This window comes from Ammospiza caudacuta, chromosome 8 (genome assembly GCF_027887145.1).
Source record: "Ammospiza caudacuta isolate bAmmCau1 chromosome 8, bAmmCau1.pri, whole genome shotgun sequence".
Classification (NCBI taxonomy): Eukaryota; Metazoa; Chordata; class Aves; order Passeriformes; family Passerellidae; genus Ammospiza; species Ammospiza caudacuta.
The window spans coordinates 25858391-25870433 of record NC_080600.1 but is presented as its reverse complement, the minus strand read 5'-3'; the positions used below and the strand labels follow the sequence as shown (position 1 = coordinate 25870433).

Here is a 12043-nt window from a genome sequence, read left to right as displayed (position 1 = left end):
GTCCTTTTTCCTTCTCAACATGCTTTGCACTCATAATAGATTTTCCTTTTGTTCTTGGACACCTTACTTGGAAGAACACGAAGTTTCAGGCTCCTAGGTAGACCTCAACTGGTTCAGATATCTCAACTCTCTGTAACTTTGGGTATGTGCAGAAATGCCTGTATGTTAGGGGAACTTGAAAGTGAGAGCCTGGAAAAGCTTACGTGCCTTTGAAGAAGACAATTTGGTGACAGATTGGCAGAGCCTTCTCGGAAGGGGGTTTTGGTCTGAGGGACGACCAGTGACAAGGACACTGGAGTAATTTCAAAGTTTCTGGTTACTCCAGTGAAAGCAGCTGTTGTTTTCACTGTCAGCAGGCAATAATCAGCCATTTGTATGTCCCTGTGCTCTTGCAGGGGGGACACAGCTGTAGCTGTGAGGTGTCAAAGTATACCTGTTGGGGTGGCACATCACTCCCTCTGTTCTTGTTTTCTAGCCCTAGGAAATACGGCACCAGTTCCAAGAGCAGGCACATGTTGGCTCTATTGGGGACCAGTGCTCCCTCTACACTATTCCCATGAGCTACACCTTCTGATGGGATTCTGCATCTTGTTGTAGGGATTATTAACTCAGAATTTGAAGAATCTGAATAGTAAACCAGTGCTCAAGTGTTTCAGACCTGTGTGGTTTCTTGCTCATTTTCTCTTCCTTGTTCTTGCAGATGAATGCTTTAGTTCCCACATTAAAAGAGGAGTAGTGTCAGCAAGAGGCTGTGTGGCTTTGGGGAGCTCCCCAGGGGCAGGCAGGCTGTGAAGGGTTGCACAGCTGTGAGGTTGGGAGTGTAGGCAGGAACATACCAGGTGCTTTCCAGCAGCTTCAGCCATTGGACAGCTGCCCCGGCTTGGGGATGCAGGACTTAATGTGCAGTTCCATTTCTGTCTCCATTGCTGCTCCCTACCTGCACACCCCCAAATATAAAGGTGTTTCCTAATTCTGTACAGGATCAGCAGATGCCCTCTACCTCCCATGTAATGTAATCCCTGCTGAAATGGAAATACCACTGTAATACAGCAACAAGATGTCAGTGATTCTTTTCAGCTGTCCCCACTTTGTGGGGGGTACCTGTGTAATCCTGCCTGGTACAGCATGCTGCTGGACACTGCTGCCTTCCTGCTGCTTACTGTCCAGAATATTGCAGAGATAGAAACTGCAGTGATTTTGAAGGGGGTGGGGCTATAGCTTCAGAAGATGCGTTTTGTTGTGTTTTTTTTTCTTCGCACAGAAAACTAGTAAGAAACTTGTTGCCTCAGGAGACCAAGTTAAGTGAATTTCTAAGAGGCTGGGCACTGTCATGTAGCAATATTTCAAGTCTCATGCTTAGGGGAAATTGGCTGTAAGGATGAGGAAGCAGAGCTGTGTATCTGCAGTTGTTTTGGCAGGATTTTGCATCCCATTGCTTTCCATTGAAGCATTAAATAGTGACTACTGCTGGAGACAGGATATTAAACTTGGTACAATCTCATGTGTGTTTTTTAGAGCATTTGATTCTCAAGAAGTGAATGAACTCCCTTATTATAAAACTTCTGTTCTAATCCTTGCAATTTAATAATATCATTAAAATGTTGTATAATGTAAATGCAATTTCAAGTTTTGACTTACAAAGGCAAGTTCAAACCTGCTCATAAGTCCCTCCTGCTGTGCTTAGGAGCTGGCAGGCAAAGTAAAATGCTTTGTCAGCAAAGCAAAACAAGTAATTAGAACTAAACTTCTTTGCACTGGGAAGAAACCACTGTGCTTTTGCCACCTCAACCTATGAATTTCATATAGACAGGTTTCAGTGTTTGTGGAATTATGATCTGGAATTAGTCTCACAGACTCTGTAAGATGGTGCGTCCTACTTTTTCTTTGGGTTATTTTGGTGGGGTTTTTTTAGTGGTTTTTTGGTTTTGTTTTTGTTTTTTGGGTTTTTTGGGGGGGGGTGTTGTTTTTTTTTTTTTTTTTTACTTTTTCTCTTTTTTTTGTTTGTAGTTTTCATTCTCATATACCCATCTTTATCTTGCCATGACGTCATACCATGCTGAAAGGTCACAATTCTCTTCACACTGTTGCTTTGTTTTTTCCAGGAAAGAAACTGGTGTTGGGGCTTGAAGGGAGTTGTAGAATACATAGGAGACATTGAAACGACTTAGTATGAGGCCAAGTGTGAGCAAAGATAGTAGAGTACCAGCTGCTGAAGGGCTGTGTTGCAGGGTCAGAGCACAGCAGCTGAGACTGCCTCTGTACTAATTGAAAAGATAAGACAGACATGGGCTGGGGACAGCATTCTCTGGTTTCTGCTGCCAAGTGGCAGGACACAGCTCTTGTCCACAGTGGTTGGGCTGTCAGGCCTCTGCCAAAACCCAGGTGCCCTCATCCAGCCTGCCTGCTGGGAATGGTTCTGGCACCTGCTTCATCCTGCATAATCCAGGAGAGCAAGAGGTGGCCTGAGCCAAAACCCTGAAATGTGCTAATTGTTAAACATTTTGGCCAATACTGGAATCTCTGCTTTAACCTTGTCTTCTTTAGTAGCCACTTAGCCCAGCTTATGCAAACTTCCTCACAGATATACTGGGGTTTTAAACACAGAGCCATGGAAATGTTGGTTGGAAGGGAGTTCTGGAGGGTATCCGGTTCAGCTTCCTGGAAGGAGCAAATGTGGCTGGTCCAGAATTAAGGAATCCTAAAGGTAGTTATAGAGATTTTAATAGTTCTGTTTCATGAGCAGTGTAAATGAATTTTTTATTTTTCTTGCTTTCAGTGGGATTGAGCAGACCCTTTGTCAAATCCTAAGTGCTGGGTTGTGTGTCCCAGACAAGTACAGTGTGTCATCAATCCCAGACAAAGTTTTTGCCTGGGTAAGTGTTAGGAGCATTTGTCTTTGCAGTGCTGCAGGCAGGATGGTGGCAGCTGTGTGTCCCCTGGGCAGGCTCCAGCTGTTCTTGATCTCTCCTCAGTTAGTTAATTACATGCAATATTTCCACCTCTGCTGTGTCATGGTTTAGGGAGGCACTCCCCAGTTTAGTGTTCCCACAAACTCTCCAAACTCATTCACTCTCCCTCCTCCCCCTGCAGTGGCTGGAGAGGAGAATAGGAGGCAAAAAAGGTGAAGATTGTGGGTTCAGATAAGAACAAATTACTGGAAATGAGATAAGGAAAGGGACAGTAAAGGCAATGGAAACCCACAACAGACAACACCAGCTCTCTCTGCCTTGGAATTGGAGCCATCAGGAACTTCTACTCCCCAGAAAAGACTCCCTTCCCCTTGCCCCCAGTAATGATGTGAGGTGGTACAGAATAACCTTCTTGTCCTGGCCCTGCCCTCTCTGGACTATTAAAAAAATTAACCCTGTCCTGGCTGGAATCAGGACATGTTGCTAAATTTCTGCATGAATACTTAGCTTTATAATATTCTTCTCAACCTCAGGAATATATTAGGCATTTCATTTCTTCATTTTGGTATCACAGAATAATTTAGGTCAGAAAATACCTCAAAGATCATTGAATCTAACCATTAACCTGACCAGTCCACCACTAAACAATGTACCCAATGCCACATCTACACATCTTTTAAGTACCTGCAGGGATGGTGACTTCCCTGGGCAGCCCATTCCCACGCTTGACCACCCTTGTGTTGAAGACATCTTTCCCAATACCCAATTTAAACCTCCCTGGTATAGCTTGAGACCATTTCATCTTGTCCTGTCATTTGTTACCTGGCAGAAGAGGCCAGCCCCCAATTGGCTAAAAAGTCCTTACAGGGAGTTTTGGAGAGTGATGAGGTCCTCCCTGAGTCTCCTTTTCTCCAGACTGAACAGTCCCAGCTCTCTCAGCTGCTCCTCATGTGAGTCACTTTCTAGACCTTCACCACTTCCACTGCCCTTCTTTGGACTCATGTGCAACTTACTGTCATCTGCAACTGACTGAGGGGATGGACACTTGATCCCCTTGTCCACATCACTGATAAAGATATTTAAACAGGACTGGCCTCATCAGAGCCCTGGGAAACACCACTAGTGACCAGCCACCAACTGGATTTAATTCCATTCTCCAGCACTCTCTGGGCCACCCAGCCAGCCAGGTTTTATACCCATCCAAGATGTAAGCACTCAGTTTCTCCATGGGGATGCTGTGGGAAACATTGTCAAAGGCTTTAGTAAAGTCCAGGTAGACAACATCCCCAGGCTTTGCCTCTACCACTGAGCAGGTCACCCTGTAATAGGAGGAGATGAGCGTAGTCAAGGGTGACCTGCCTTTCATAGACCTGGTAGCTGGGAGAGGAGAAGGTTTGGGAGGCAGTTGGTGTCTTTAACTGGTTTGGGTAACTTCAGAAATCCAGGTGTTTATTGAGCACAAATTTATATGTGGTCTTTGTGCCTTCACTGTCTTTTACCTGTCTGTAATATTGGAATTATCAGATGAAATTCTTAAAGGCTGGTGTGAACACTGGTTACATCACTTATATTTAGCATTGGGAACTATAGTGTTCAGGATGATTTCTTCTTGATTTCATCCCTGATTGTGAGCTTTCCTTCCTCCTGTGGCAGCCAAAGGAGGGACCAGGTCCGTAATTTTTTTCTTGGTTTGAAATTTCACAGCATAACCTAGAAGAAGATAGGGATGCTGTTGACATAGTGGGGAAAATACTCCCTGAAAGCAATCTGTTACAGATTATTCTAGCGAAATAATCACCTCCATACATGTCAAGTTAGAGTAGGACTTAATATTTTTTTTTTCTATGGCTTCACTCTCCTAATTAGTCATGTGTAATTTCATATTAAATGATTATTCAAGACTAGAAGTGGCAATTTACTGCTATTTTGAAATAAAAATTACTTTGGAGTTTATGATTGCATATTCTACAGCTGAATGTTTCAGTGCCTCATTGCCTCTGTTCCTGTTACAGGTACATGTGACAGCATTGCAGCAATGAGTGGAATTTTAAAGAGGAAGTTTGAAGAAGTTGATGGCTCCTCACCTTGTTCCTCTGTGAGGGAATCAGATGATGACATTTCCAGCAGTGAAAGTGCTGACAGTGGTGATAGTGTCAATCCATCCACTTCTAATCATTTTACCCGTAAGTACTAACTCTGTGTACCCAAAGAATTATTCCTGTTTCTCAAAATAAAATGAATTTTGTGGTTAGATAAGCATGATGATTTTTAATTGAGCAGATCATGAAACAGTCTCTCCATGATGTTCAGTTTGTGATTTGCTCAAAAATACTTAATAAAATACTATTACATTCTTTTACTTCTTGTCTATTAGTATGTTGTTGTAAAAGTTTGAAGTCTCTTGGAAGCTCCTACCTATTTGCTGTTTGAATTATGTAGCTGTTTGTAGTTAGCAATTGTGTTCAAAATAGTTCAAACAGGTACTGTAAGGAAAGTGCTTTAGCTCAGGTTAGTTTCCTTAGCTGAATGTATTGCAGCTGTCAGCTCTCTGTAATACAGTATTGGTGAGAGTTCTTGTCTAAAAACAATATAAGCTTTCTTTTACTTGGAACTGATGAATGTTGTGTATGGTAGACATTATTTCAATAGTTTATATTTTTCAGGTACCATAGGATATTTCTGTACTTTGCAATGGTTTTGTGTACAAATAAGAATTTGGTCTTAAGTTAGCCAAGCTACATTTGCAGCATATCTTTCTGGGAATGATAAATTTACAGTTCATGTTTGCAGTTGATGATACGTGTTTTAGGTGGTTATATTATTTATTAATAGTGAACTGCATCTTCTAAAAAGCAGGGGTTTGCCTCCTTCAACTCTGTTGCATTTAGATCTCCTCTATGGAGTTATTCCTTAAAACTGAGCCAAGGAGTAGGTGAGGCTCCTCATTGCTGCCTGTCCAGAGTGTATTCCATGTAACTGAGTGGGTGGATGTGCCTAGAAATCACGTTTGTATCATGTGATATGAATGTTCTTATAACTGCACAACCTACCAGATGCTGCTGTTCAGTTTGAGCAGGCATTTGGATATGTGGGTCTGAATCCCATTTGCTCTGGTAGGGAATGTTCCTGTGCACAAGAGGGACAGGCACAACTTTTGAAACAGATGTACATGGAACACTCTTGAGGTGCTATATGATATTTAAGATGCAGCGCTAGTTGGAGACCTATTTTATTGAAGTGCCACAAAGGAGTAAGGGACCCAGTAAACCTCTTTGGTAGTATTTAGAAATTTAAATTTAGATTAGTATTTAGAAAATTTTCTTGGTGACAATATTATCTGCATGCTGCTACTTTAACATTTGCATCTGTTGAAGAAGTTAGTTGATTATTCATTGTAGACTGAAAACAGGCTTTTTGCATCAAACAGTCATTTCCACCCACACAGAAGACCACAATTTTATTGTGAATACATGCACAGGTGATACAATGAAAGGGAACAATTCAGGGGACAAACTTGGAAGTTGTAGTACATGCATGGAACAATAAGCTTTAATTGTAGTTGACATAATAAACAATTTAGTTTAAAGGAACTTCCCTTTCTGTAAGAGAAATGACAGTATTTCAGTGTTATGATTAATGATTTATCTAACTGAGATACTTGTGGCCAGAGTAATAAATGTTTATCTGTATGTGCACTCTCATACATACAAAAGTTGTACATATTACATTAAAAAAATCAAAACATTTGTGTATATCCATTGGTGATACAGAAGTAGAAAGAGCAAGTAGTTTGTGTGCATTGACCTTTTTTAAAAGTATTGTCTTTAATACAGATGCACCAGCCTAAATTCCAAGAAATCAAATACAGAACCCCTGTATTACTTAAGAACTATTAAGTGAGATTCACCTGAAAATTACATGCACATGTAATGTATACTAATGCAACTGTTTAACAGTGTTCATTGGAAGGTGTTTTGTTCATGCTTTAAACTCATTCATCTTCCACAATAAAAGACAAGAGATGAATATTTGAATCTAAATATAATGTTGAGTTCTGTGAGACTTTTTTCAGTGAGCAGACTGAAAAGAGCCAGTGCAGAAAAAAGGCTGTCGAGATTCCTTGCCTCTGTTACATGCCTGAATACCTCCTTGATGGGGGTTATCTTCCTAAGCTACTTCCTGACATGTTGTACCATTTTCTCTTCTATTTAGTGGGACACTGTCAGATCCTGTGTACTGTCTTTTTTCTGCTCTGTTTTCATATAGATGAATATGAAGTTGACTATAAACTCTCTTTTATGGATTGGAAAAGGGGGAGAGGGTTGTGTGACCTGTAGTCAGCATCAAGATCTATAAATTAATTATTAAATGGAGAATTAAAAAAAAGCTAACACGATCCTCCAAGTCTTATTTTTTCTTTCTAATTGATCTGACAAAGAGATAATTCTAAATTGCTTGTAACTACAATCTCTTCAGCACTTTAGGAAGCAGGCATTTTGTATATGAATCCATCTAGCACAGCTGATGCATCTCTGTATTTACACAACCCTTGATACTATATGTATTGGGTGAGATAAACAGGAGCCTAGCAAGAATTCTGCTCAATTAGTCTTACAGTCAGTTTAACCTGCCAGCTAAATGAGGCACACAGCTGCTGTGGATCATTCAGGTGGGGCAGAACTACCAGAAGATAACTTTGTTCTCAGCAATTAACCCTGTAGTGTGATGGCAGAAAACACATGACAGCGATGGCCCTAAGTGCTATTGCTTGTGACTATTACACTGGGATAATTACAGAGTTTCTTTAACAATATATCCATTTAAACAAATAAAGACAGCAACAAGAAGAAATTAATAAATCCCTAGCCTAGGCTGCAGGCAACTGAGTCCGTAAATAAAAATTACAGTCCATAAAGAATAGACAAATTTTACCATTAGCATTTTCTTTATATGGTGTGTGTATTTTTACAGATGTACACATTTTTAAGTCTCTTAGCAAATGGTGATGGAGTGCCTTCATTACTGCTGGCAGATATAGTCCCTGTTGTGTGTTTCACTTACCTTTCTCAGTCTATTGAAGCAATTTCAGTTTGATTCAGCAGGTCATTAGTCATTGCAGATTTGCTTTAATGGGTGCCAAAGTGTATTGCTGGCTGGTCCACATACCTTTCCCATTTCACAGACCTGCCTTCATATCAGAAAGAAGGATGTTCATCTTCAAGTAGCAGTGCAAGCGTTGCACATTCAGTATTAGCCAGGACTTGGGCATACACAGAATACAGGGCTGGAGCACTCAAAATGCCATTGGAGCTCCTTTCAATTGCCCTGTTCAGTTCTGGCACCCCACTGCTGTGTTTCATCTGCTCCACAGCAAGCTGAAAAGCCTGGAATTGCTGTTAGGATGTCAGTACAACACTGACCATTCCTGTATTATGTGCACTGAGGAACACTGAGTTCCACATTGCAGCTCAGCCATTGGGGAATATTCAATACCCTTCCAAGGAAGGGTAATGAAGCTCATGAAGGGTCTGGAACATAAATCCTATGAGGAGCAGCTGAGGGACTTGTGGGTGTTCAGTGGAGAAAAGGAGGCTCAAGGGAAACCTTATTGCTCTCTACAGTTCCATGAAAGGTTGTCGCAAGGTGGGAAGTCTCTTCTCACAGACAAGGGGAAATGACCTCAAAGTGTGCCAGGGGAGGTTTAGGTTGGATATTAGGAAAAGCTGCTTTGCTGTAAGAGAAGTTAAGCATTGGAACAGGCTCCCCAGGGAAGTGGAGAAATCACCTTCCCTGGAAGTATTCAGAAAACAAGTAGACATGGCACTTCATTATACACTTTAAGGGGCATGGTGGTATTCAGTCTAAAATAATTTGATGATCTTGGAGTTCTTTTCCAGCATTAATAATTTGATGAATCTGTGATTCTCCCTGCTTTGGTGAGGTACCTGCCTCTAAATGCTTGGTGGGTTTTTTTCTGATACAGAAGAATACCTGTATTTAACTTACAGAATTGTGTGCAATTGAAAGACCTGTGGTGACCTTGTGAAGTCCTGTCTTTTGCACTTTGGTGCTGGTAATAACTCCCCATAGCACATTAATCACAGATGCATTTCTTAAGAAACATAAGGAGCTGCTGCTTTCCTCTGCCATTTCAACTTCAGTGTCCTGTAGCTGAAACTTCTCTTCCTCGCCTGCAGAGTCACTTGAGATGGCCTGCAGCAGCTTCTCTGATAAGGTGATTATCACCAGGAGGTGCTGCCATCACACAGTCTGGTTGATGTCCTCCATCAGTTCTCTATTGCCATTAACATTATCACTGTCATGAACAGGGTTATCCATAATCACAGGTCCTGCCATTCCACTAATTAGGGTACTGTCTTTAGAGTACTTTTGGATCTACTTTGGTTCATTTGGAATTGACAGGTCACTGAGGGCTCTGAGAAAGCTCTTTGGTCTCTAAGTGCTCTTGACATCTTTTGATCTTGCAGTTAAATATAATGAGGAATTTGAAAACACAAAAGTACATCCCTGTTACAGTTCCTTCAATGTTCCCTGTAAAGCATTGTCTGAATTTTGTAGAGCTGCTAACTTACTGAGATTGCCTTACATATGTGCCCATGCATAATGTAAAAGAAGGCATGAAATCCTTAGGAAGGTGTAGCTTCTTCTGAATTATCTTCATAGAGGGATAAGTTTTATTTGGTGTAAGGTCAATAGCACAAGACTTGACATGAGCTTTGAACTTAAGCTGCATGTTTAATTGCTGGTTAATGATAGAAACTTCAACTCTGAATGAGGTAGAAGTGGTGGTGCTGGTTTACTATGGGAAAACATGTGTAACTAAATGCAGGCATTTCTTTTTTCATAGCATCTTGCAGTTATTCATGTTGCCAGCAACCAGCCTTGGAATTTCCTCGTTAATGAGGAATATGTTTTTATTGCTATTTGTTGACTCATGTTATGAAATGCTAACAGGTTGAGAGGTTCTTGTATTTGATTTTAAAATCAGTCAGTTCATCTGAGCATTAAAAAGCAAGAGATGCAAATAAATTCAGTGAAATGTAGTGCAGTGTCTTAGTTCAAACTCACACAGAATGACAGGACAGGGTATACCATGACAGCATCTCTTCATCTGGAATAAGGAATACTGTGGTGAGAAGTGTTAAAAATTGAAAAGAGAGGTTATAAAGCAGGTTCCCACTAGTTTTTGGAATTATTTGTGCAACTAATTATGTTTCTGTATTTTTAAGTAAGTTGTCTGTTTTAAATTAGTGCACTTTGTGCACAATACAACCAGAGATCATTTTTGCATTACATGATGTTTTTGTTGGCTTAGAAAACATCAAACAAAATAAGTGTTGTCAGAAGATGCTCATGATAGGTCCATAAAATATGGTTGTAAATGCAGTGTCAGTCAGCTGAATGGGTAGCTGTGTTTACATGAAATGGCCATTCACAGAAGCCACAGGTGGGATGCGACGAAGGATTGCCTGTACTGTCATAGGAGAGCTCAGCCAATGCAATTGTTATGCATGGGTGTTCCTGCAGGGATCCCTGGTAGCACTTCCCTCCTCACAAAGCTGGGGCCAAGGTCAGGAATAATCACCTATGGAACAGCAGCTGGCATTTAGAGGAAATGGTGGGGCAGAGAGCACTTAACCATCTCCACTCCTCCCCACAGGCTGACGATATTTGCAGAATGGAGACTAGTGTGATGTACGTCACAGAAAAGCACTCTGGAGCTGAGGGTGCTGAGGAAGTAAACTTGGATCTTTCACTGAAATTTTAGTGGTCAGGTTTCAGCTTCTAGTATGTATCCTAACAATTAAACATTTCTGCAAGATTTCCAACCACACACTTGATAGTGAGGTAAAGTGCTTAAAATACAAATTAATCCCTCTCTATTCATGTCAGACTTGTCTGTGAGCTAGTAATTTTCAAAAACCTTTTCAAATGTGACTTAAATCTGGCATTAGGCAAGCCTTTCCATCCAGCTCCTCCTGTGAGGTGAATTTAGCTTTGCTTTTACCCTAAAAGAAGCTACTAGAAGGATAGAGCAGTGAAGTGCTCTCGGTAGGTGGTGGTGTTCCACAGCATTGTCCCTCTTCTCTCAAATTTCCTCTAATTTACAACTGAGTATGCAGTTCCCTTCTAGACTTTGAGATTCAGATTTCTTCTAGAAAATACCTCCCCTGTTCCTAGGACTACATGTTTCTTTTGGAGGGCGCATTTATGTCATTTTATATTTCTTCCTAATGTAGATTTCCAGCATTTAGGAAAAGTGTTTTATCATTCAGGGTTGGAAACTTGTAAATTGAATTGAAAGAGTATGGAGACTCTTAAAAAATACCTTTTGGAAGGCAGTGGGATAGAAGGAGAGGTAAGAGAAAGAGGTAGAAGCAATTTCTGGATACAACCTTTTCCTAGATTTTGTTTTCTGTGAGGGTTGGGAAGCAAGCTGGCTTTTATAAGCAGCATTCTGACCTGGATTACCAGGAGGGATTAGGCTTTGCTTTTCTGTGGTGTTAGACTTGATGAAACACTGCATGGAAAGTCATGGAGCAGGTGGAAAATGGTACTAATTCTTCTTGCCATAATGGTTTGTATGACACTGAGTATGTAAAAAGCAGACAAATTGGTAGTAGAGTGTAAGAAATGTTGCATTTCCACTGGTCTAAGATAGAGCTTCAATCCAAAAGGCTGCTTCACACATGTTTTTTCCAGCCTTTTGAAATTTCACGTGCCTAAGATATTTCTGCACTGGTGACAATGCATTGCCTTGCCCTCATTGATGCAGGAGTGTGAGTAATCTGCTGGGGAGCCATATGGTTCACATTTATTTTAATGTGTCTTTGACATCAGGAGAATAGCTGAGACAGCAGAAGAAAGTGCTTATGTCTTGGAGTTCAGCCAGAACTGAGATCATTTAAGTTTTGTAATCAAAGAACTACCAGTTTTCTGGGTAAAAAATGTTAGAAAAACATGATGAGCATAAAATGTCATTCCTATCAGGATTGTATAAAAATAGGAAGCAGATTTTGCATTTGATGCATGAGCACAGCTTCAGTGGGTGCTTTTCTTAGGGAGAGGATTGGATTCTGTTTCATCCACTAAACATGCAGAAGGAAGGGCTG

At 40.8% G+C, this 12043-nt stretch overlaps 1 protein-coding gene across 2 annotated transcripts in view; it reads left to right on the top strand.

Moving 5' to 3' along the window:
- The window catches only part of CSRNP3 (cysteine and serine rich nuclear protein 3), a 67161-nt gene that overhangs the window by 35794 nt on the left and 19324 nt on the right, over window positions 1-12043 (top strand). For both annotated transcript variants that reach the window (XM_058809863.1, XM_058809864.1), the window contains exon 2: window positions 4922-5092. In XM_058809863.1, coding sequence (XP_058665846.1) covers window positions 4922-5092 — 171 coding nt within the window. The remainder of the gene's footprint in view (window positions 1-4921; window positions 5093-12043) is intronic.